Below are 25,956 nucleotides of genomic sequence, written 5' to 3' on the forward strand. Positions count from 1 at the left end.
CATACATACATACACACACACACACACACACAAATCTCAAACTATGCAAATTATGTAATGTGCATATTGGTCAGTTTCATTATTAGTCAGTCAATAATGACATACTTTAGGAAATTATGATGGTGACAAACATGACTGAGGAGAACAACAAACCAAACATGATCATTAGTAAAGTAAAACTACAGTTGTGTAGCTTTTTTGTCCATTTTTAATCAAACTTGGCCATAGTATGACTCAAATGATTCAACTTACTGAACAACTGTAAATTGGATTGAAAGAGCAGGATGCAACTTTTAAAGTACAGGCTGAAATAACAATTATGAATAACATTTATTATCAGAACCATCTCTCCTTTTAACAAGTGCATTACATTAATTGTTACTGGGTTATTTGGTACACAGGTCTATAATCAACAGCATTTAGTGAAATACACTCAAGTCATGTAAAAAAACAAATAGAGAACAATAGAAAAGAAGTGTTCAGTTGAAACTGTAGTATAAGATGTTCATATTTATACCATAAGACTTCGGTTGGGCCAACAGTTATCATAGCAATGCAATCAGTCACGCTCAAAACGAGAAATAGAAATAAAGAAAGCAGAAATAGAAAACGTGCTTCTAAATCTGAACTACAAAGAAACTGAACTGAGACCATTCTCTTCTGTTCAAGCTCAAGAAAAAAATGGACATAAACAAGAAGACGGTTTGGAGCAAGAGCAGGTATGATGCAGTTAAAATACCTGACTTGAATGAATGACATGATATCAATCCTACGAAAGAGAATCAAAGCACTGCGTGAAGTGCATGAGCTGGCACAGAGATGCTAGCATGGCTATAAATGATCGAAGGATCTTGATTGGCCAGGTCAGTCACCTGACATCAATCCAATTGACCATGCCCTGCCCCTGCTAAAGACCAGACTGAAGGGTTGTAGACTTTACATAGTCTTATTTCTATTCATTTTGGGCCAACAAAATTGGGGGACTATGTATAACAGTTCCTACGTTTCATTTCATGTGGCCGTTACCAACCTAAAGAACTGGCACAGTACATTTGACGCAATAACATAGTCCACACCTGGTTTATCTATAGTATATAACAGCAAGTTTGGAAAGTTCAGTGCTTGCTGTGTGAGTATATGGGGTTCATCATTGTTTCAGTACAAATTCTATACAAAAACAAAAATGGAGTTTGAAGTTTGTTTGTTCACAATTTAATTTTCATCAATCTATTAATTTTCATTAATAACTTTACAATCCCACAATGCATTACACCACATTTTATAGATTATAGCCACAGCTGCAGGGAAAAAAATTACAAAATGCACCCCCCGCCAATCCCTATCATTGTGTATGTATTTTACATATCGAGTGTCATGTTATGTCAAGGTTTGTCCTTTGTGGAAATCAGAAAATGTAATTTAAAAAATAATAATAATAATAATTAAAAATGTACTGCTTACTGTTTAGACACTGTAGTGAATGTCTATTATTGTATAAGGAGTAGTAAGTGAGTGAATAACAAAGAGCTGTACAAACAATTAACACATCAGGCTCTGCAATCTGTACGTAATTTTTGTCTCTGTGAGCCTTTTCAGATAAGACCAAATACGTACATGTGCTGGCAGAGTCAACAGATCAATGTGTTTTACGCAATGAGATGTTGCTTGGGCCTTACAAATACCGGTGGGACATAACAGTTGGTAGACGACGATCAGATACATTCCACATTTGCAGCAGATCGAATTTATTTGCAAAATGCAAGCCGTTCGACAGTGTTCAGTGTGTGCCAGCCGTACTGCTGGAGGACTTCTGCGAAATCCGGCAGACATTCCATTGCTGAGGACCAATAAGAGTGTACTCAGGAGAGGAGCAGCCTGCACACGTCTCCTAAGGTAAGTTATGGATCTCTGGATGATGTTACACAAACAAAAACATAGATTTAAATGCATTGTGCATTTAGTAATATAGATATCAGAAAATATAATATCCAAAATACATTTGAGTACATTTTTTATTGTTTTTTATGGGACTGTCCCAGTTGTATACATCAGTACTTTTGCACACTTATTACTGACTATCCATTCATTTTCACTGCACATTACATTGCTGGACAATATATGCATTAAAAACACAACTCACAGCTAAACAATTTTAGGGTTCATGCAGTCGTTTGCTTATGTGGAAGATATATTTAACAGAAAAAATTTCTATATCAACTTTAGGTTTGACTTCTGAAACATTGAGCCATTGCTCATGACTGTAATAACCTTGTGCTTATAACCTTTTCTAATTTTTCCACAGCAGTTCTGAGAGTGTCCTCTACAGCAGCAGGAATCTTGGAGTCCAGAAGTTGGGGGAATGGAAAGATGCTGCACACGCAAGCATGGCATCTTTAAGTGTTGGCCGCAGGCTTTGTGTTGTCCCCTTTACACAGGTGGGTGAGAATATAATATATGTGCACCAGCCCAATGTACAGCAACTACACAAATCCTTTTCTTGTTCTTTCAAACATTATGCATAGAAATTGAAGAATGGATTTAAAAAAAAAAAATGTTCTCCCCTCTATTTGCAGCAAGTGGAAAACCTCTCTCATGACTCCCTGATCAAAAGAGCAGCCTCAGTGGTCACAGACAGTTCAAGTACTTTCCTCTCCCAGACCACTTTGGCTTTCATAGATGCCCTCACAGACTATTCACGGGTAGGTTTCAATCTTAAGTAAAACATTTCACCCACATATTAGGATTACCAACCTAAATCATATAGTTTAATTTATCATTAAGGAGAATATTCAGAGTTAATCAAAGTCCATATGTAATGAAAATGACTTGACTATATCTTGGTGAGGATAATACCTCTAATGACAGTGAAAACTACCTTGGGTTTTGGAACTGTCTCCAAATTTCCATTCACAGCCTTTATGAATAATAGTCACCTGTCCTATCACAACAAAACCATTGCCAGGTTATTATTTAAAAGTTGTCCTGTACTGTCCCTAAATGTTTGTCCTCCTTTTGTTTGCTAACAGGCTGTGCACACACGTGTTGCTCTCCAAAGACGCTATTTGGCCTCAATAGGAAAACTGACCCGAGCAGAAGAGGACTCCCTCCGGCAGGTGATCCATGGCCAGCGAGCTGAGGTTAGTCTGTGCTGTGTTCTTTGGAGGAGAACTACTCTAGCATTGAGTTTCTTCTTAAAAAAAACTCATCAATTTAGGAAAATAGATTTATAATAATGTGTTTGTCTTTTCTTTTTGTCCTAATAGGCTAGTGACAGACTGGAGGAATGCAAACACTTTGAGTCGACCTGGATCAATGCTGTCAACTTGTGTAAAATGGCAGCTGAGGCAGCGTGCACTTCAGGTGAGGAGAAAGTGTGCCTGGATATTTAAATAACTCAACAACAATCATCATGTCTGGTCACAGATATAAGTAACTGTCCAGCTGGATTTCCTTAGGCATGATTTAAAGCTAAATACTGTAATATGTAGGAATAGTGTTGCTGCTGTCAGTGGTATGATTTAAAAAGTTCACAGATAATTTGCTGTCACTCAGTGGGGCTTTTTAAAAAAAAACAAAATGGACAGGAGTGCTTTCATAAGGTCAACATCTACTCAAATAGTAGGACTAAATGTGTGTTTGCATTTGTGTGTTCCCAGGAGCTGAGCAGGCGTCCATCACGGTGAGGACAAACATTCAGGTGGCCCAGTCTCAGGTGGAGGAGGCACGGAAAATGTCAGCGGATGCAGATAAGAAGTTGGCCGAGACTAAAGTAGAAGAGATCCAAAGAATGGCAGAATATGCTTCCTCCCTAGAGGGTGGTGAGGAGCTTGAGATACATGAGGCCTATCTACGGGAGGACTAAGACAAATAGACAGAGATATTGGCAAACCAGATGAAATAACCGCATTTTTAAGTGCTGTTGATTTCATAGTGAGACGGATTCTCCTCCAAAAGTTCTGAGCTTTCTACATTTATTCACCTATTATGGCTCTTCTTTTTTGAGCCTTTAGGGTGTTTTACACCAAGAAAATCAAATTTTGAGAAGGGAATCACATAAATTGCTAACAATCTATAATTCTTTACTAGATCAATTATTATTTAAGACTATTTATTTGATTAGTGAATATGTTTGGAACTTCTGAAAATTATTATCTAATCTCCTATGTATATTGTGTATATCACTTGTATGTTTTGTTGTAACAACAGTTGTAAAGACTGTTCTCTCTCTTTTTTTTTTAAAGTAAAAGCATTGTTTGTATTGTGTTCTCATTGTTCAGATGATAATAAATAAAATATGTATTTTATTCAATACAGTGTTTGTGTCAATGGGGTCTTGTTTGTTGCAATATCATGTCATCTTAAATTACTGTAATGTGGCTCCTAAAAGTGAACAGTAACCTCAAAACCTTGATATGTGGATGTGGATTTGAAGAATCAAAGCGCATATGTCACAACTCTCTTTGTTCTCCTATGCATCATATACCAGATATACCATAACAAAGACTTTTAAAAAAGTAACACAAAAAGTACCCAATATGTTTACCAATACTGAAACATGACTTGCTGGAAATCTGAGTATACTAAGAATCAAAAATGTTTTTTTTATTTTTAGATTTCAGCTCAATAATAAAATTGTATTATTACAAATAAAGTCAAAAACTTTTTAGAGTCATTTAGGGTTTTTATAACTTGGTTCATGCAGTCTTTTTAATACAAAAATATTGGCCAGGATTGAAGTGCTATGGCAAATGCAAATGGTGATGTTGCACAGCTCAGGTTTATATGTGGATGAAATGTTAGACATGAGATGTCAGACATGATTAATATCAAGCTATCAGATAGCAGTGTAACAGCAAATAAGCTGTAACACATGGTTGTGTAGAAGACATCCTTGGAAAAAAAGGTCACAATGAACAAGTTGATGCAAAGGAAGATTAACACCAGAAGCTGCACTAAAATAACTTGGAAACTGATCTGACGCTGCAGTATACACCACCAACTGATGAGTTATTAGTCATACTAAAATGTTTTAGGCACTACCAAAAGTCAACTGATGTATCTTCTAAGATAAATATCACAGTCTCATTACATAAAGACAAAGTTTAAGTCCAGTGTTCATCTAAATAAAGAAGCAAATGCAAAACATGTTATTTTAGTAGCAAAATATCATGACTTTAATTTGATGAGCAAACTAAATCTGATCATTGTTTCTTATACAATCCACAGAGAGCGTAGTATTTCAGTGCATGAAAGAACATTTCATCCCTGAGGCCATAAATGAGAGGACTCAGACATCTTGGAGCAACAATAAAAGTAATGTAATTAAAGTATCTGACATTTACAAACAACATGAAATCTGAAGGACAGCAAATTCCATGAAAGGGCACCACAGCTGGAAGAGACACAGGAGCAGCTGAAAAGCATGAAGAACCACTGTCCTGAGCCCTTTATTTGTTGATTTTTTGTTCTCTCCTGATGCAGCTTTGGCCACTTTCATTATTTTAACATAAAAAAACACAATGGTGATGCACATGATCAATAAGTAGAACTGACTTATAGCTGACCTAAAATGATCATGCCATCTACGCAAAATGAACATCTCCACAGAGCATATTCTGTCCTGGGTGTAAAAGTTGTGGGTAGCGGATGCAAAGAAGATGGAGAGAGTAACAATACAGGGTATAGAGCTGAGGCCATGAATGATGAGGATGCAGTGCAGAGCTCTGTGTGTGGAGCACAGCTCTGCATGCTGCAGGCAAATGCAAATGGCCACAAAGCGCTCCAGGGTCATTACTGTCAGAGTAATCGGTGTGACAAAAATATAAAGACTCAAAAAAATAGACATAATAATAACACAGATACCAATCTGCATTGTAAAACAAAAATAGCTCAAGATGAGCACAATATCAGAAATGAACAATATCAAGCTATTAGATAGCAGTGTAACAGCAAATAAGATGTAGCGCATGGTTGTGTAGAAGACATCCTTAGAAAAAAAGTTCACAATGAGCAACAAGTTGTTGCAGAGGAAGATTAACACCAGAAGCTGCACTAAAATATCCTGGAAACTGATTTGACGCTGCAAGTATGCTCCACCAACTGATGAGTTATCATTCATATTAAAATGTTTTAGGCTCTACCAGAAGTAAATTGTTGTATCTTCAAATATCAATATCACCGTCTCATAACATAAAGACAAATGTTAAGTCCAGTGTTCATCGTAATATAGAAGCAAATGCAAAACATGTTATTTAGTAGCAAAATATCATGACTTTAATTCATGATATGATTTCATTTTATGACATGACTTTAATTCATGAGCAAAATAAATCTGATCATTGTTTCTTATACAATCCACAGAGAGCGTAGTATTTCAGTGCATGAAAGAACATTTCGTCCCTAAGACCATAAATGAGAGGACTCAGACATCTTGGAGCAAGATAAAAACTAATGTAATTAAAGTATCTGACATTAATGAATAACATTAAATCAATCTGAAGTACAGCAGCTTCTATGAAAGGGCACCACAGCTGGATGAGACAGAGGAGCAGCTGAAAGCCATGAAGAATCACTGTCCTGAGCCCTCTCCATGTTGATTTTTTGTTCTCTCCTGATGCAGCTTTGGCCACTTTCATTATTTTAACATAAGAAAACACAATGGTGATGCACATGATCAAGAAGTAGAACTGACTTATAGCTGACCTAAGATGACCCTGCCAATTGCGCAATACAAATATCTCCACAGAGCATATTCTGTCCTGGGTGTAGAAGCTGTGGGTAGCAGATGCAAAGAAGATGAAGAGAATAACAATACAGGGTATAGAGCTGAGGCCATGAATGATTAAGATGCAGTGTAGAGTACTGTGTATGGTGCACAGCTCTGCATGCCGCAGGGGCATGCAAATGGCCACAAAGCGCTCCAGGGTCATTGCTGTTAGAGTAATTGGTGTGACAAAAGTGTGCAGAGACACAACAATGTATATAATAACACACAACCACATCTGTATGATAAAACGGAAATAGCTCAAGATGAGCACAACATCAGACATGATTAATATCAGGCTATCAGATAGCAGTGTAACAGCAAATAAGATGTAGCGCATGGTTGTGTAGAAGACATCCTTAGAAAAAAAGGTCACAATGAGCAACAAGTTGATGCAAAGGAAGATTAACACCAAAAGCTGCACTAAAATTACCTGGAAATTGACCTGGCGCCGCAAATATGCACCACCAACTGATGAGTTATTAGTCATACTAAAATGTTTTCGACACAACCAAAAGTCAACTGATGTATCTTCAAATATCAATATCACAGTCTTATAACATGAAGACAAATGTTAAGTCTGGAGTTCTTTGAAGTCAATAGACTGGTTCTAGTACAGACAAAAGACAAAGATGAAACCTTCCCTGCAGTAACATGGCACTGTTGTTATATAGTTGTTACCTTTTTGAACGTGGGCTACATTGTGGTCAGATAAATTGTTGAAAGTCGTAATTAAAAGTGAATGCTTTAGCCTATCTATAAATGCATATAACTGCGAGAGTCATGGTTTCAGGTGAGCTCTGTTCAGGCAGTGCAGAGTGACCAAAATACACAAGAAAAAACACCAAATGAAACTTTGTTCTCCACAGTGTTGTCACTGCTTCTTACTACTACTACTATCACTAATTGGCCATTCATAGTTAGAAACTGAAAGGTCTCTAGAGTGACCAAAGTAATTAGGCCCATGCCAGACCTATGCTCCTATGGGTTTTTTTTAACAGCAACCTAACTGAGATTTGTATTTCATCATGCTAAATAAAAAAGTTTTACAATATAAAACAGCTAGCTCTATATCTACACATATCAGCAGGCTTCTCCAAATTATAAATATAAAATTGTTGATTGACTGTTTAAATTGTAAAGCAGTTGTGACAACCACTTATGTATGGTCACATTTGTTTAATATTAAGTTACATTTCTTGTGTGGTAATATATTTTTTAAGTGCATCCTATTGTTTCTTATAATCATTTAATCAGTTATGGTGAATACCATTTATCTATGACAAGGAAGTTAACTTGCCATGTATACGCCCTAACAGCAGGTGGTAGTGTGAGAATGTGGCTTAACCAGAGACTTCTTTTGAAAGTCGTAATTAATGAGATGATTGCAAGTTGTACCTCTTGTATTTAAACTGTAGAAAAAGAGGCAGATTTTATAGCTACTCATATACCTTCAAACCTAACTCAATACTGAGTGTAGTGCTTCACGTACCTCTCACATTTGTGCCTAAGAGACAATGGCAAGTGACAGTAATCAGTCCTCCAGTACACATCACTCAGCTAGCCCTTGATCCGCAGCCTTCTCATAGCAGTGAAAGTCTCGTAGCTCTCCAAGATTTAGCTCTATTCTACAGAAAGAAGTTCAAAATACATTGTGGTCTGATAAATTGTTGAAGTACTATCACCTATCTGATAGCTAACACTAAAAGTATATTTTTCGAAATCCCTGTGGGCAATACAAACAAGCATGAAATGATTCTAGCTAGTCACACAGCTCGAGGCAGCGTCCAACCTATCGAAAGAATAGTCGAAACAGACAAAATAAACAGTGGTCAAGTAAGTGAGGTTGGCATACTTTCTGCCACCAATGAGCATAACAAAGTCAGTCCATCAACATTGTGGCGCTCGCCAGTGTTCTACGTGAGAAAGAACAGTAGTGAAGCAGCTGCAGTATGAACGCCTTTGCCCATGACAATGATGATATTGGCTGCATTTCGAATCTGCAAATGACAATCACTGTGAAGGATGACATTCCTGTGCAGGTTAAAGATTATGTCCTGCTGGCCAGAAAGTGGATAGTGAAATTGAAGTCACCTTATGCTGCCCTGGTGGCATGTGGGCATAAAAAAGGATGGGACCTTGAGACTCTGTATTGATTACCGGCTCCTAAATCATAGGACCATTCTGGACAGGCACTCACTTCCACATATCCAGGATCTGATGAACACACTTAGGATGGGATATAAAGAAGGATATCATTGGTTTTCTATATTGGACCAAGGGAGCGCATATCACCAGGCTCACATCTCAGTGTCCTGGATCCAGACTTCTTACCTCGTTCATCACTGGGGCCTGTATGAGTGGATCTGCATCCCCATAGGCCTCTCAAATGCTGTGTCTTCATTTCAGATATATATGGAGGAGGTATTGGAGTCCCTACTGGATGAATGCAACATCCTTTATCTGGATGATGTGCTATGCCAAATCCTTCCAGAACCATGTGGAGTGATTGAGGCAGGTCCTGAAGACTTTTAATGACCATGACATCAAACTCAGGCCCACTAAGAGATATTTAAGCAGGAGGTACACTGTTTGGGAGGCTTGTCCCAGCTGATTAGTGAGGATCACTACCAAAGAAATAACAGCTATTCAAGCTTTGAGGTAAAGAACTTACACTGCCGGAGATGTCCCAAGGCTGCTGGGATTTCTAAGCCACTACAGAGCCTTTGTACAAGACTTTGCCAAAATTGCATAGCTGCTGTATGGCCTGACAGGTGAAAGGAAATCATGCTGCACTACCTCAGCTTGAAACGAGTAAGAAGAAGGGAGGCCAGCTGTCTTCGAGAACTCCCATAAAATGGACCCAGGAACATCAAGAAGTCCTTGACCGACTGATAAGCATCTTGTCTAGCCCACCTGTTTTATCCTACCCCAACTTTGGCCTACCATTTGTGTTACACACAGATGCATCAGCAAAGAGCCTTGGAGCTGTACTGTACCAATGCCAGGAGGGAAGGTTGAGGGTTACTGCATATGGGTAAAGACCATTGTGTTCTGCACAGAAAAATTACAATTTTTACAACAACCCCGACCTATGTAGTGAGCATGCCACATGTTGCCACATGCACAGAGGAACTTTCAAAGGAAACAATCCAGGCCACATAGGAAGGTAGTCAGGCTGCCAGCGAAAAGGATGTGCCCTATGTTGCTGTCTTAAACTTGTCACAGGAGAGCTCAGCACCCTACACACTCAGACCTCAGAGACAGGACACAGTACCAACACCAACCTAAGAAGTCACATTAGGGAAGGTGCCAGAGGCCTGGTTAAGAGGCTCCTGCATGGGGATCGCTTCAGCTTGAAAATGGACTGTTGTACAGAAAGACAATGAACAGATGGCAACTGGTCTTACTTTAAAATATATAGAGCCATCGTCCTGAAACGCCTCCATGATTAAATGGGTCTTGCAGGAACAGAGAAGGTCATTAGCTTGACCAGAGAAAGATTCTATTGGCCATATATGAAGAAAGAAATTGAGACCAATGTGCCCAAAACCAAAAAAAACCTTGTGTCTCATGTCAAGGTTCCTATGGTATCTATTACAACCTTCAGGGTAACACAGCAAAAAGGTTCAAGGGGTCCTTTTGTATCTATTTCGGACCCTGAGATAAAGAAAAAAATTGTCTCCCAAAACAGCAGTCACTGAAGTGCTTGAAGAAAACCGTATTACAATCATCATGTGAAAAGGGTAACTCTTCAGTGTTGAGTTTGAGTTTTCTTCACATACTCAAACACAGAAAAGGGCACCAGGACCCTTCCCCCAATCCAAAAGCCATTTCAATTTTCAGGCCCCCTTTCCCATGTCTGGGGGAGGATCACCCTGAACTCTAAACCCAGGTAACCCCTTGGATTCTTGTACCTCATTGGCTGAGAGACACCCCACGTCATTTTCAGCTGCTGACGTCACCGAAGCTTCAAAAAGAGACGCGCAAGGCTTGTACACTATCTCTTTGGTTTAAATGATGCGTTGCCCCTGAACGCATCATTTAAACGGATCCGAGAGGCAGCGATCACAGACACAGCTTTAAAATTGCCTGCAGAGGGGAAAGATTACGGTAGCCGACAAGGGCCAAACGCACTGCAACGGCCAAACGCGTCTCCGTTAAGGAAAACAGCTTCAAGTACAGAAACGATTCAAATGTACAAACTCAAACACAAGTCTAAACGAGGTGCAAAAAGAGAAACGTGTAGCAAATGAAAAAACGCGCTGCAAAAAACAAAGACAAATGCAGCATCATCAAACGCGCTGCAAATAGAGAAACGATGCAGAGCACTAAACGATTCAAACCAAGAAACCTTCTTCAAAAGCAAAACGCTTCATAGCCGGTCACTGCTCCAAACCTGCAGGGGGCGCTCGGGATGCAGAGAGACAGAACAGCTGACTGAACGGTGTTTCAGCGGGAATGGTAATGTGATTTTTATTTGATTATATTTGTATGTTATGTTTATATCACTGTACAACGCACATTACGTGACGTTTTTTTTATATTGTAGTTTACATCAGACTCTACAAGGCTGCACATTTGCATGTAGACTAGCCTGCTTAATAAAATGATTAGAGATTGATATAAGCACCCGTTATAATAAAAAGCCCTCTTATCACAGTCTTCCATAACATACAGCACTACACATTACGTGTTATACTTATTAATGACAGCAGTTAACTTGCAAGCAGTCATGAATGATCTCCACTGTGTGTGTATATCAAGAGGTAGTGAAGAGTATTAATACTCATCTCAGTAACGTTGCTTATAACGTTTTTCATTTTTAGTTTTCTAGATTATACTGATCTATCATCTTTTTTTCCAGGCTACTATGTTTTGCCCTTACTGTGGACAAGATCTGGGAACAATTCTCATGTTCTGTGGCTCATGTGGGTCTAATGTGCAATAAGGATGTGGTGTGAACTACATCAATGTTATTAACAAACTGGATATGAGTCCACTTACTGTTGTCTGCCTCTGCCAAAAATTGCAGAGGAAAATTGTTTTCCTTAACGGAGACGCGTTTGGCCGTTGCAGTGCGTTTGGCCCTTGTCGGCCACCGTAAAAGATAGGCTACAAAACCAAGTATCAAGATTTCTCCATTTCGTGGACCGCCAGATAACTACTATGCCCTGGCCATCTACCTTTTCGTCTGTGATATCGTCGGATATCAATTAATAGAAGTACAACATATACTTCGTTGAGCTGACTTTATTTGCAGGACCCATCACGGCATAGTACATGACCAACGTGTTAGTACCATTTTAGCATGTTTTCTTCTGTATACACACAGACTGCCTAATCATAAAATACTCCAATCCAGGTGCGCCCTCTATAGGTCTACAACTGTAACAGAACACAATAGTCACTCTACACCATCGTCGATGGCTGATCTTTCCGCCATAGAGCCGAAATCAGGGACAGCGCTTACTTGAGGGACAGCATCGGACCTTTTCCGTAACGGCTTTGAACACCACACAGATCGCATACAATCTACATTGGTCGATCAATGAATAGTAAGAGGTTATTCGTCTGGGCAGAGCTAAATTGTGTGTTACCATATATATGTTAACATATGAGTCTTTAGGTGAACCCTCTTACCAGTCAAAAGCACCGACACCAGTATGGGAAATAGAACCACTTCATATTCAGCAACACCAAATTCTGTATCAACCACTTGACCTTGCCATACCAAAACGGTTGTTGCCATGTACTTCCCTCATGCCTTGTCACCCCTACGCAGGTATATTGAAGGGAATAAAGAAACAGGTTGCTTATAGTGTATATTATGAGTAAATTGAGTGTTGGTGGTTTGAAAATATAAAATTCAGTTTGTGTGCAAAGTCAGGAGTCATTTTTCTTTTGTTGGGGACCATCCCACCTATGTGTGGTCACATTTGTTTAATATTTTGTTAAATGTTTTGTATAGCAAAACTTTATAAAATGTGCATGTGCTTTTTAATTTGAAATGACTTAATCAATCATGACGAATACCGTGTCTCTTGGACAAGGAAGTAAACTTGCTATGTACAATACCTAACATTAGGTGGCAGCAAGAGACTATGTCTTCACCAGAGACTGTAGTTATGTGCAGTGCACACAAGCTATGTTTTCCTCTCATGATGGCAGAGGACTAGCCACATTTCCTAGTCTCATTTCTTCTGTTAAGAGAATTATTTATCACTCTTAAAGAAGGAGACTGGATTCGAAATAATAGGATATAGGTTGAATTTATTTGCTTGTACAAGCGGAGCGTTTTACAAATGCAACAACAACGGTTACAGGCGAAAAGGCTCCCAGAGGAGCGTTGTCAGAAAGGTTTTATACTGTTCTTTACCTGCGTTGTTCAGCCCCCTCCCATAGCAGGCAGGTCTATTCCATAGATAGAGTCATAACAGTTACTCAACACCTTAGCAGTCTTATTCCATAGATAGCATCATAACGGTTCTTCAGTTCCATTTTTAAGTAGACATGCAGAAGTTCCACTCCCTGACCCGTCTCTAACCCTACGATACATATGAGTTGAAATCTCTTTCTGCCAGCCTCAGCAACTTGTTGAAACAGGAAGTATCAAACAGTCATGTCACAAATAGAAGCACCCTCACACATTACATGATTTCAAGACATCTGGAATTCACCATTATCCAATTTTTATATCATCTTCTCTCCTGAATTTCACATTATTCACTTTTACCATGTTACTGCCAGGCAGTAGATGTACCACAGTAAACAATATACAAAATAAAATAATAAATATTCAATTATGGATTGACTGTTTAAATCACAAGGCAGCGAACAATGTAATGAATGTGTTATGGTCATCATCACAGTCTGCAAACTATGCAGAAGCCTGAGCAGGCCAGCTGAAGGGACCTCCAAAGAAGAAACACGTTTGCACACTGAATGAAAAGCAGTAATATTCCAAGCTGATAATAGAATCCACCTTTTGTTGTTAGGAGGATTTTTTCCTACTTTCCTGGCCAATTGTCACTCTTAAATGATTGAATGAAATTGCATTGAGAAGTTCATCTGAGGTTAACATAAAGCTTTAGCAGCAGTTTGAATGACCAAAATCTGGTAGGTTTGTGCTGGTCGTCATTTGTAAGTGTACCACGATTACCATTTTATGATGTGTTGTGTCCTGGCACCACAAGCATCAACTACCACGGCTTAAGGCTGAAGCCAGTGTGGAAGTACTTTAAAGTGCAACAGCCAATGACACCTGTGATAGATGGAAACATGTACCATTCATGTGTACCTCTATTGTAGCTATTTCTTTCTTGACCAGCTTGCAAACTTACCATTATGCATTTTGATTTTAAATTATTACACATTTAAGCCTCTCATTCTATTACTCTTGCACTTGCCGTTTTAGTATATTGTAACAAAATGAGTGAAGTACAACAGATCATGCTGAGTACACTGTCCAAATATTTGCACATGGAGAGCCTATTTGCAAAAACAAGTGATTTGTGGCAGTAGTGAGACTGGAAGGGTCGTTTAAGTGTACTGGCTCACCTATATCCCAGGAAAGTTATGTAAGGCAACAGCCTGTGTGTTGAAAAGGTGGTTTCAGTGCAATATTGCCTGCCTGAAACAATATATAACGTTCTGCTCATCAGCCTTTGTGAAGGGGCACACTGTGAAAACAACTCAAAAAGCAGTGGATTCACGGAGTCTGCACTATAGTGAAATAGACACATGCAAAATAGGCCGCATAAGACAAATGTTTATTTTCAAGACAGTTTCAAGACCAGAAAATGGTATTGAAAGCAATTTGGAATCACATCTCCATGAAATAGCACCAAAATAAAGCTAGAAACAAATGCAAAACAGGGTATTTTATTAGCAATATATCATGACTTTAATTTATAGAGCAAAGTAAGACTGATTATTGTTTCTTATACAATCCACAGAGAGCGTAGTATTTCAGTGCGTGAAAAAACATTTCATCCCTGAGGCCATAAATGAGAGGGCTCAGACATCTTGGAGCAAGATAAAAAGTAATGTAGGTAAAGTATCTGACATTTACAAACAACATGAAATCAATCTGAAGTACAGCAGATTCTATTAAAGGGCACCACAGCTGGAAGAGACACAAGAGCAGCTGAAAAGCATGAAGAATCACTGTCCTGAGCCCTTTCCTTGTTGATTTTTTATTCTCTCCTGATGCAGCTTTGGCCACTTTCGTTATTTTAATATAAGAGTAAACAATGGTGATGCACATGATTAAGAAGTAGAACTGACTTATTGCTGACCTAAAATGATCATGCCATCTACGCAAAATGAACATTTCCACAGAGCATTTTCTGTCCTGGGTGTAGAACCTGTCGGAAGCAGATGCAAAGAAGATGGAGAGAATACCAATACAGCGTACAGAGCTGAGGCCATGAATGATGAGGATGCAGTGCAGAGCTCTGTGTGTGGAGCACAGCTCTGCATGCCGCAGGGGCATGCAAATGGCCACAAAGCGCTCCAGGGTCATTGCTGTCAGAGTAAACGGTGTGACAAAAGTATAAAGAAGCAAAAAAATAGACATAATGACACACATACCAACCTGCATTGTAAAACGGAAATAGCTCAAGATGAGCACAACATCAGACATGATTAATATCAGGCTATCAGATAGCAGTGTGACAGCAAATAAGATGTAACGCATGTTTACGTAGAAGACATCCTTAGAAAAAAAGGTCACAATGAGCAACACGTTGATGCAAAGAAAGATTAACACCAGAAGCTGCACTAAAATAACCTGGAAATTGATTTGGCGCAGCAAGTACGCTCTACCAACTGATGAGTTATTAGTCATACTAAAATGTTTTAGGCACTACCAACAGTGAACTGATGTGTCTTCAAATATCAATATCACAGTCACATTACATAAATAGAAAAGTCCAGTGTTGTTTGAAGTCTTTAGATGCTGGTTCAAGTACAGACAAAAGAGAAAAATGAAACCTTCCCTGCAGTAACATGGCACTGTTACCACACTTTGAACACGGGCCACATTCAAGGCGTCATGGCTTCAGGTGAACCCTGGTTAGGCAGTGCAGGAAGACTTTATAGGAAACAGAACATACCCGATAAACACCAAATGAAACTTTGCTCACCACAGTGTCATCACTGCTCCTTACTACTACTGTCAATAATTGGCTAGAAACTAACAGTCTCAAGAGTGACTTCAGTAATTGGGCTTCTCTGCACAAGTATTATCCAAGAGTTTTGACTTTCATGCAAGTAATCAAAGTTCTTGTAACTCACCAGATCTATGGAAAATGTGTTTTGTTGTTTTTTACTACAATCTAATTAAGATTTTTTAAATTTTTAATGTTAAATTAAATGCCTCAATACAATGTAAAACACCTAGCTATAAATTTACACATTGCAGCAGGCATCTCAGTATTATTAATATTAAATTGTGGATTGAATATTTAAATCACAATATAGTGAGTAATGAGATCATCATAACTGTCTGTCTGTGAGGTATATAGAAAACTGAGCAGGCCAGCTAACTATGGCCCTGCAAATAAAACCACAATGAAGGGTCCTCCAAAGAAGAAACACATTTGCACACTGGAAGAAAAGCTGTAATATTCTACACTGATAATAGCTTAATAGACCCTTTGTTGTTTGATGGACTTTTTCCTAATTTGGTGTCGGCCATGTGTCACTCTTAAATGATTGTGCAAAATGAAATTGCATTGTGAAGTTCATCTGATGTTAACATAAAGCTTCAGTAGCAGTCTGAGTTACCAAAATCTAGTAGGTTTGTGCTGGTAGTCACTCTTAAGTTTACTGTCTGTGTTGTGTCCTGGCACCAAACACAAGCATCATCTCCCGAAGATTAAAGCTGAAACAATGTGTTAGTACCTTGAAGGGCAATTCCACCTACAGCTGCTAATTACCAGCTCCAAAAAATTCCTGTCTACAATTGAGTACCATTCAAAAAGCATCAACTCTTCTCTCGAAATACAAAGTCAATCATTTTTATCAGTGAGTCATTATACTCTCAATCAGATAAATTTAGGACCACTAATAAGTGTGCTGGTGATCACTTTGGAAATCATTGCTCTGTTAATGAGATTTGAAGACTTCTAGTATGCTTTCATGTCTACTGTGTGGGCATTGTTGTTTGCTCATCTGCTGCTCTCCATGGCTCCAGGGTTCAAGTGCACTGCTCAAACCATTGGTCGACAGTCATTTTAAATCCGTAGTAGTAATAGTAGTAGTAGCAGCTGAGAGCCACGAAGAACCACTGTCCTGAGCCCTCTCCATGTTGATTTTTTGTTCTCTCCTGATGCAGCTTTGGCCACTTTCATTATTTTAATATAAGAAAACACAATGGTGACATACAATACAGGGTATAGAGCTGAGGCCATGAATGATGAGGATGCAGTGCATAGTACTGTGTATGGTCCATAGCTCTGCATGCTGCAGGGGCATGCAAATGGCCACAAAGCGCTCCAGACTCATTGCTGTCAGAGTAAATGGTGTGATAAAAGTGTGCAGAGACACAACAATGTATATAATAACACACAACCACATCTGTACAGTAAAACTGAAATAGCTCAAGATGAGCAGGGTGTTAGTCATGATTAGGAACAGACAATCAGACAGTAATGTAGTAGCAAACAAGATGTAGCGCATAGTTGTGTAGAAGAAATCCTTCATGAAAAATGTTGTGATCAGCAGAAAGTTGATGCAAAGGAAAATGGACACCAACACTTGAACTAAAATGACACGGTCATTGATCTTACGCATAACTGATTTACCACCAGCAAGTGAACTTTTATCAGCCATATATTTCTCTTTTATAACCAAAGCCACGAGAAGTATAGAAGCTGCAACAATTCGTTTATTTTTTTAAACAGCTCAAAATCAAATAAATGATTTATAATAAATAATTTTCTAATTTATTGTTATAAAAACTGTGTTAATATAATCTGAAAGGTTTTCTAAAGCAAGGTGTTTTTCTGTGGTTCATCATCATTTACTTTGACTAAAACAAACACAAAACCCGGCAGTACCATATGTTGTATATCAAGGTTTGAGCATACAGTAAGATCATGAGTTTAACATACCATTCCCACAGAGTGTCCTCTGCTGAGCTCCATGCTGTCTTTTGACAGATGGCTTGGCAGAATTTATAAGAGCAACTGGACCACAATGCACCAGCAGGTCCTACAGATTGTTTTCCCCCACAGACATGCAAATTACTCATAATACACACCTATATGGGTCAATGACGTATAAGGATTTGCAACAACTCAATTGTAGAATAATAAAAAACAAGCATATCTAATGCAGTAGTTCAAACATTCAGAATGTTGTGTAACTGAAGATCCATATTATACATTTAAAATTAAGTGATTTTAGTGGGGGTTTTTCAAGATTAATTGGCACTGGCCTTAAAAAGAGTCATGTGCTGCGACCATGATTCATCTTGAAATAAATCAATTTACTTAACATGCTTCACATCTTTTTTTCAGTAATATAAAGTGTTTGGAAACAAAGTATTTGAATTTTTTTTAAATGTTTGTAAATGATGATCTTTTATTTAGATAAGATATTTCAAGATGAATCATGGTCGCACCAAATGACTTTTTTTTCAGGCCAGTGCCAATTAATCTTGAAAAAACCCCACTAAAATCACTTTCAAATTGTAATATGAATTGTCAGGTACACAACATTCTGAATGTTTGAACTACTGCATTAGATATGCTTGTTTTTTTATTCTAAAATTGAGTTGTTGAAAATCCTTATACGTCATTGACCCATATATGTCAGGTTTGCAAAATATGAGGGGAAGTTGATATACAATAATATATATAATTAAAGCCGCAAGCGGCGATGGCGGGCCCTCGCTCACCCATGCCACCGCGGGGCCTGAGGCATGGCGGGGCTGTGGTGTGAAGCAGAAAGTGAGAAAAAACCTGGAAGGAGGCCAAAAATGCAATGTTTCGTTCATCCAGTAAGGGGCAGTCACAGGTAGTTACACATATGGTCTGGTGTGGTCTGGTGTGTTCAGGGCGGCCACTCATCAGTCATGTGAAGTTTGTAGTGAATTGGACAAAGCATGAAGGAGTTATGAGAGGTTGATGGTTCATCCACCAGGGGGCAGTAGAGTGTAACAAAACACAAGCGGTTGCGTTCAGGGTGGGACAGTGATTACACATGTGAAGTTTTGTGGAAATCACACAATGATGATGTAAAATATGGCACTTCCTGTTTCCACTAGGGGGCGACACGAGTGAGATCGCCTATGAGCGAATGGAGACGTTGAGGTCGGCACCCTGGACCTGTGTACCAATTTTCATGATGATACGAGTTCAATAAAGCCATCAAAAAGCCAAAACGTATTTTCATGGCGAGGAATTGATGGTCGCCGCGTCGCCACAGGGACGCCATTACTCGTAGCTTCACAGTCTTCATAATGTAGCTTCACCAACTGGTTCTGAATGAAGTTGATGGGGCAAAGTATGTAATTTTAATGAATCTTAGTTAACTTCCTGTTACCACCGGGGGGCGCTATGAGTTACGTGGGAAGTTAATATATCGGGACGTTCAGGGCGGAGCCATCATCATGTCCAGCAAGTTTGAAGCTGATTGGATGAAGTATGTGGGCGTGAGAGCCACTCGTATGTACATGGCGAGCACGCCAAAGTTAGTTGAGCCCTGGCAGACACGCCCTTTGACCTACGGATGTGCAGAGCACAACTTAAGCTCAGCTAGGTCTGGAGATGTTGGGTACCTAATTTGAACTTGATCGGGCGAACGCAGTGGGAGGAGTTAATTTTAGGCGGGAAAAATCAAAACCAAAATGGCCGACTTCCTGTTGGGTTGAGGTCATGAGGTCAAGAGGCTTTTTTGCATATGTGGGTATAATACATATTTGTACCGAATTTTGTGAGCATAGGACAAAGTTAGCAAAATTCCCTATGGGCATTTTTGGACTTTGTAGGGGGCGCTATTCCGCCATTCTGCGTCGACCATGTGCGACCACCCAAAAATATCGAATTTCGGATGAGGCCGGACGTCCGTGCAAAAGTATAAGCATTTTCGCATTTGGGAAAGGGGCGAAATTGGTGCACGAAATGTCGGAAGAATAATAATAATAATAATAATAAACATTACAATTTCAATAGGGCTTTCGCCAGGCGACTTGCAGTCGCCGCTCGGGCCCTAATAATAAACATTACAATTTCAATAGGGCTTTTGCCAGGCGACTTGCAGTCGCCGCTCGGGCCCTAATAATAATAATAATAATAAACATTACAATTTCAATAGGGCTTTCGCCAGGCGACTTGCAGTCGCCGCTCGGGCCCTAATAAACATTACAATTTCAATAGGGCTTTCGCCAGGCGACTTGCAGTCGCCGCTCGGGCCCTAATAATAATAATAATAATAAACATTACAATTTCAATATAGCATTTTTCCCCGGGGGTCTTCCATACCACATGATTACTTGATTACTTGATTACTCTGGGGTCACTTGCACTTTGGGGTCACTTGCACGTTGGGGCATGAACGAATTTCAATAGGGCTTTCGCCAGGCGACTTGCAGTCGCCGCTCGGGCCCTAATAAATAAGTAACGTGCCTCACGATTTTGCTCGCCTTTTTGGGGCCTGCAATACATAATTGATCACTTAATAATAGCAGCATTATCGTTTCAGAAATTAAACATCACAGTGCATCTAAGACTGGCCACTACATTTTGGTGAGACAGAGGAGCAGCTAATGAAACACTGGTCTGAGTCCTTTCCATGTTGACATTCATTCCCTTTTATTTTGCATTTCAAGAAACAGGGCGAGTGACTTCATTCTGAGCAAATATTAGGGGTTACAGTGCGTTTTCACATGACAAATACATACAATATTATAAATAGTATAGAAAGCAAGGTTTTATAGGTTATGGGAGGCAGAAAATAAAGGTAATGTGTGAATATCCCGCCCTAGATGTGGCTACATTACTGCAGTCCATCCATAGACTGTATGTAAGGATGGACATAGTGAGTTGTGATGACATCCATTGGTATGCATTGTAACCAGTTTGAAGCCCAGAGTTGCACCTTATTGTCTGCCACATCTCCTTTCGGAGCCCCCCGAACTGCTTAAGATGTTGTTAAGATGAACTGCTTATTTGATCCATTGTCAATGTAAAACAATGATTAGTGCAGCTTTATGTAAAATCGAAATGTTACAAAGATCAGTTGGGTTATGTTTTTTTTTGTGGCATTTTATGGCTTTTTTATACAGTAGAAAGCTGACAGGATATAAAAGGACAACAACAAAGCCCCTGGGCTTAAGCACAGCATTAACACGTATGTGGTACCCTGCTACATTTGTTTTATATATTAAGAAACATTCAATTTTAAAACGGGACAAATGGCTGAATTAATAACGAAAGAAAATGGGGCATTACAGACCAAAACTAAAAAGAAGATTAACCATTCATCAACAGTCAAATAGATCAAGAATAATGTTTTTACAGTAACACCATTAATACAAGCCTTACAGAAGTAAATATATGCTGATTTCTATGAATCAGGACACAAGCCGCATGATGTATAATTCAGTTAGAGCATAAGACTTAGATTATGTCATGCCAATATGAGCTGGTAATAGTTGAACATTGTATTCACACACTGTGAGGACAAACCATTCGGAGGGTACATTCACTGGTAAAAAAAAATCAGTAAATACAATATTGCAAATGTAATAAACCATGTATTACACTGACATTATTTGTTATACACAGATTAAGGCTCTAATCTGTTAAATGAAAAGAGTTTTTCTTGTACAAGCCACAGAGAGCGTAGTATTTCAGTGCAATAAAAAAAACTTGTCGTCTCTGAGGCCATAAATGAGAGGACTCAGACATCTCGGAGCAAGATAAAAACTAATGTAGGTGAAGTATCTCACATTAATGTATAACATGAAATCAATCTGAAGTACAGCAGCTTCTATGAAAGGGCACCACAGCTGGATGAGACAGAGGAGCAGCTGAAAAGCATGAAGAACCACTGTCCTGAGGCCTCTCCATGTTGATTTTTTATTCTCTCCTGATGCAGCTTTGGCCACTGTCATTATTTTAACATAGGAAAACACAATGGTGATGCACATGATCAAGAAGTAAAACAGTTCCAAAGAACATACTCTGTCCTGGGCATAGAAGCTGTGGGTGGCTGATGCAAAGAACATGGAGAGATCCACAATACAAGGTATAGCACTGAGGCCGTGAATGATGAAGATGCAGGGCAGAGCTCTGTGTGTGGAGCACAACTCTGCATGTTGCAGGGGCATGCAAATGGCCACATATCGCTCTAGGGTCATTGCCATCAGAGTAAACGGTGTGACTAAAGTGCATACAGATGAGAAAGCACACAAAGAGAGACACAACCAAATTTGCAGGGTAGAACGAAAATAATCATAGATGAGCAGGACATTTGTTATAATCAAGATAAAACAATCAGACAGTAAAGTAGTAGCAAATAAGATGTAGCGCATGGTTGTGTAGAAGAAATCCTTCATAAAAAAGGTTGTGATCAGCAGAAAGTTGATGCAAAGGAAAACCGCTATCAAAACCTGAACCAAAATTACTCTGTAATTAATCGTTCGCATTAAGGATTGACCACTAACCAATTAGTCAGGGAATATTGTGAAAATCTGGGAATAAATTCCTTACCAAACAATTTCTTCACCAATGTGTTTGTAAAGGTGTCTAGTAACACATATTAAAAGATTTAAATTCAACTCCTGTGGCAAAATCCGTGACAGCTCCTGAAAGTTGGGGTACCTGGAACCTTATCGGTGAAAAATTGAGAAAATTGGAAAAAAAGTGGAAAATGTTTATCTCTGCCTTAAGTAGTTTGTGAGGGGTCAAACTAGGGTTTTTTCAGGATCCTGAATTGATTGCAAGCATTTGTTTTGCACTAAAACCATTCCTTAGTGGAAAAACGGCCACACCTATTTTTAGATGGCAATTCAAAAGTAGCTTTATTTGTTTTTTTCAAAATCTCAAATACAATATTGCTCCACAATGTTACATGTCTCAGAAATCTAGGTCTGAGTCTTCTCCAGACTCTTTATCATCATGTATACCATTCTTGCATGTAATACCTTTACATCCTCCACATGCAGAGATACACTGGACCCCATTCTTCTTGCAGCTGCATCGCCGGTTGCTGCAATCTCCAGTACAATTACAGCTTGTGAACCGGAGTAGCTCTTCAGGAGCCATGGGGTCTAGTGTTGGAACGGGCTCATACCCATGAAGTCCTACCATCCATCCATAGTGACTGGGATCCAAAGACATGCTCTGCAGAAGCATCCAGTCCCAGGTTTGGAGATAGGCACGGAGAGAGTGCTGTGCAGCTGCACCCTCTGTTGGAGGTAGAGTTTCTGGTTTGATCAGCCCGGCTGCTGCCTTCTGTGAGAACATGTGGTAACGAATTGCACCCAAAGGAGTACCTGGTGCATGATAGATATATTGGAAAATTGCAATACCAGCCTTGATAATATCTTCCTTATTACCCTGTGCATTAAGGAAGATGTCCATATGTTCATCAAGGTCCCCTGTACAAAGCCTGTCAAATATGGTTGATTTCCCGTGGCTCCCAATTGCAGAGACGGTATCACAACCGGTGAAGGCATGACAAAGAAGCAGGTAGCGCCTTTGTCTTTCAGAGAGAGCTTCTCTGATCTTCCTGACATCGTAAGAGCCCTTAGATGTTGTGAAAAAGAGTGGATGATTGGTGCTTTTGATATGGTGCACAAGCATTACCAGCACGTCTGCATCTTCTGCCCGCACCTGAAAACAGAACAAGATATGTGTAAAATGTCTTAAACTGTACAATCATCAAGTTATTTAACAATGTTAATTCCCTTCTTTTCTGAGGATCAATACTCTTGCATAAAAATGTGGCATATCAAAAATACAGCAAAACACAGCAAAATATCAACCACATAAATTGTAGTTGATGTAAGTAATGTTAAAATGCTACACAATGTTTTACTGACCTCAACAGAGTCATGTGTAGCAGCAGCCAATGCTGCTCTCACAATCGAAGTGTCAGCATCATTGTCACACTGCTCCACAGTGATCTGATGTTTTCGTAACGTTGAAGAAAGGAGATTGATGAGCTCCCTCTTGTTATGAGTGTTGTCCATGAACTTTGCCTTTGGTGTCAAATGTATCATATCCGGTTGAATCAGTAGATCACAGCAGGAGTTCTTGGTGCGCCGGATGTGGTCGTGATCTTTTGGTGAGCTGTTATAGCCATCAAAGACCACAGTGATCTTCTGAGAGTGACTGCCAAGAGACTGCACATAGCTCAGGTACCTGTTTGTGATCTCCTGCCAAGTCTGACCTTGTTCCCATTTCACCTTGTACAGAAGCCATCCGCCATCAACAACAAGACTTGAGCATGGTTGGTCAGTGAGGTCAAGAGGCTGGGTCAGCTTCTTCAGGCTAGTATTGGAAAAGCCTGCCTTGTTCGCCTTGTTCATTTTCTGATCTTTGTCGCTGAACAAGGACAAGGGGAAGGGAGTCAGTTCATACTCTAAGCTCGTCTCAACTGTCATATTTCTTTGAGCGAAGATTATGAGTCGGTTGAACAACTTGAGTGAGTTTAGGTAAATCTTCTTGTCATTGACTTTGGGAATCTTTCTGAGCGATGACAGGGTCTGTACTTTAAACTTCACCTCCATGGCCGATGTCACTGACTGTCCATCCAGCTTGATCTGCATGTCCCTCCCAACTTCAGCTGCTCTCTCAGCATTGACTGCATCATCTGCAGTGCTTGTGAATCCTGTTGAGAAGGACACAAGCAACTGCTTGTCTCGATTGTGGTCGAAGGGATTGTTCTCCTCAAACCATTTAAGGGCCAGTTCAACTGCTTCAGCATCTCGCTTCATCCGTGTTTTGGCAAGGTCTTTGTGGAGTGGACCATGTTTCTTGACACCCTCCTCCATGCGCTGGTTCACATCGGAGAAGTGGTTCAGGGTCTGCACCCAGCACTTATGGCCTGAAGCACTATTTCTCATCCTCCCTCTGCTCAACCCACCTTCTGACTTGGCTGCCTTCATCAGTGTTTGCTCGATACAGATGTCACACCAGGTGCCAGACCAATCATGACAAGAGTATCGGACAACATGGTTCCCGTGGGCAGTGAAACTTTTGAAGGTCTCCTTGTAACCAGGCAAAGTTGCGAGTTGCTTCATCAGCTGACAATACAGCCGTGCACCCTTGGCATATCGATGATGCCCAGCAGCTGAGAAGATGTCCAGCATCCTGGTAACAATGCAGGACAGGTGCCCATTGTGGTCTGCAAGCCGTTCAGTTTTGATAAAGATCTTGATGACATCAACCATGTAATGGTACTGCACCCAGAGTGCAGGTGTTCTTCCTCCCTCTGCAAGTCTTTTATAAGTTTCTTCAAACCTCTCTTCAAAGACTGCCACTATTGGAGCTGTGTGTCTGGCTCCCATCTTCCCATTAGCTACCTTCTCCATGAAGGTCCTCATCTCCCCAAGCTCCTCCTCAGTGAAGGCATGTTTCATGACGTGCTGATAGATGGCTGCATCTATAAGGAGATGAGCGCGGATCGCCTTGTCAAAACACCCTCCATTCAGAATGTGGCTGGCTGTTGTACTTCCTGGATAGATCAGCTGGATCAACTCTAGTAGTCCAGAATCACCCATGATATTACCCAAGGACCCGAGGTAGGACTTAAGTAGGTGAAACCCACCCAACCTTGGAATGATGGGTAGATTTTCCTGCTTTATGATATCCACAGCCTTGAGCCAGATAGGGAGATCGAAGGTCACTATGGTGACTTTGTCCCCAGAGAGCCGCATGCACTCTTTCAGAGTGGTGAAGATGGTTCTGTGGTCATTAGGGTCACCTTCGATGACTGGGAGGAAGTTCATCTGTGTGCTGAACTTGGCATCATCTACATGGATTCTCTTCATCCAGCCATTCCAATTTGAGTGCTGAAACTTGGGATCTTTGGCTTTTATCATCCACCCTGCTGCCCAGAGTGTGTCTCCTGGAGAGAGATGTGGCTGGTCTTGTGTCATGGAGGAGGAGAGCTCAGTGATAGAAAGAAACGTGATGGAGTTAATCCCTGTCTGTTTCCTGTTGATGAATGGA

At 39.9% G+C, this 25,956-nt stretch overlaps 3 protein-coding genes and 3 pseudogenes across 4 annotated transcripts; 1 reads left to right on the forward strand and 5 right to left on the reverse strand.

Annotated features, from left to right (window-relative positions):
• The first annotated feature begins 1,720 nt into the window (after positions 1 to 1,720).
• LOC133980869 (diablo IAP-binding mitochondrial protein-like) lies at positions 1,721 to 4,300 on the forward strand. 2 transcript variants are annotated; one of them, XM_062419698.1, is made up of 6 exons: positions 1,721 to 1,893; positions 2,306 to 2,435; positions 2,574 to 2,699; positions 3,027 to 3,137; positions 3,264 to 3,360; positions 3,657 to 4,300. In XM_062419698.1, the coding sequence occupies exons 1-6, from the start codon at positions 1,757 to 1,759 to the stop codon at positions 3,860 to 3,862; spliced, it is 807 nt and encodes a 268-aa protein (XP_062275682.1). In that variant the 5' UTR covers positions 1,721 to 1,756; the 3' UTR covers positions 3,863 to 4,300. The 2 variants fall into 2 exon arrangements, with proteins under 2 accessions (XP_062275682.1, XP_062275681.1); XM_062419697.1 differs by having other exon boundaries at positions 2,303 to 2,435; positions 3,657 to 4,298.
• A 901-nt stretch (positions 4,301 to 5,201) lies between these two features.
• LOC133980985 (odorant receptor 131-2-like) lies at positions 5,202 to 5,791 on the reverse strand (annotated as a pseudogene).
• A 523-nt stretch (positions 5,792 to 6,314) lies between these two features.
• LOC133980986 (odorant receptor 131-2-like) lies at positions 6,315 to 7,253 on the reverse strand. The gene is given in 1 exon segment (XM_062419874.1): positions 6,315 to 7,253. A coding segment is annotated over 1 exon segment (939 nt).
• Positions 7,254 to 14,696: 7,443 nt separating this feature from the next.
• On the reverse strand, positions 14,697 to 15,614 carry LOC133980244 (odorant receptor 131-2-like). Its single transcript, XM_062418903.1, has one exon. It carries the CDS (start codon positions 15,612 to 15,614, stop codon positions 14,697 to 14,699), a length of 918 nt encoding a protein of 305 aa, XP_062274887.1.
• A 1,390-nt stretch (positions 15,615 to 17,004) lies between these two features.
• Positions 17,005 to 17,602, reverse strand: LOC133980987 (odorant receptor 131-2-like; annotated as a pseudogene).
• A 3,968-nt stretch (positions 17,603 to 21,570) lies between these two features.
• Positions 21,571 to 24,386, reverse strand: LOC133980988 (odorant receptor 131-2-like; annotated as a pseudogene).
• Positions 24,387 to 25,956: the final 1,570 nt, after the last annotated feature.

This window comes from Scomber scombrus, chromosome 5, assembly GCF_963691925.1.
Source record: "Scomber scombrus chromosome 5, fScoSco1.1, whole genome shotgun sequence".
Taxonomy (NCBI): domain Eukaryota; kingdom Metazoa; phylum Chordata; class Actinopteri; order Scombriformes; family Scombridae; genus Scomber; species Scomber scombrus.

What these genes read in the sequence shown, in the direction of transcription:
- LOC133980244 (XM_062418903.1), bottom strand. Translation starts at nt 15,614, where the DNA reads ATGACTAATAACTCATCAGTTGGTAGAGCGTACTTGCTGCGCCAAATC.
- LOC133980869 (XM_062419697.1), top strand. Translation starts at nt 1,757, where the DNA reads ATGCAAGCCGTTCGACAGTGTTCAGTGTGTGCCAGCCGTACTGCTGGA. An exon ending in GTGTTGTCCCCTTTACACAG is followed by an intron (nt 2,436 to 2,573) that starts GTGGGTGAGAAT and finishes CTCTATTTGCAG; the next exon opens with CAAGTGGAAAACCTCTCTCA. An exon ending in CCCTCACAGACTATTCACGG is followed by an intron (nt 2,700 to 3,026) that starts GTAGGTTTCAAT and finishes GTTTGCTAACAG; the next exon opens with GCTGTGCACACACGTGTTGC.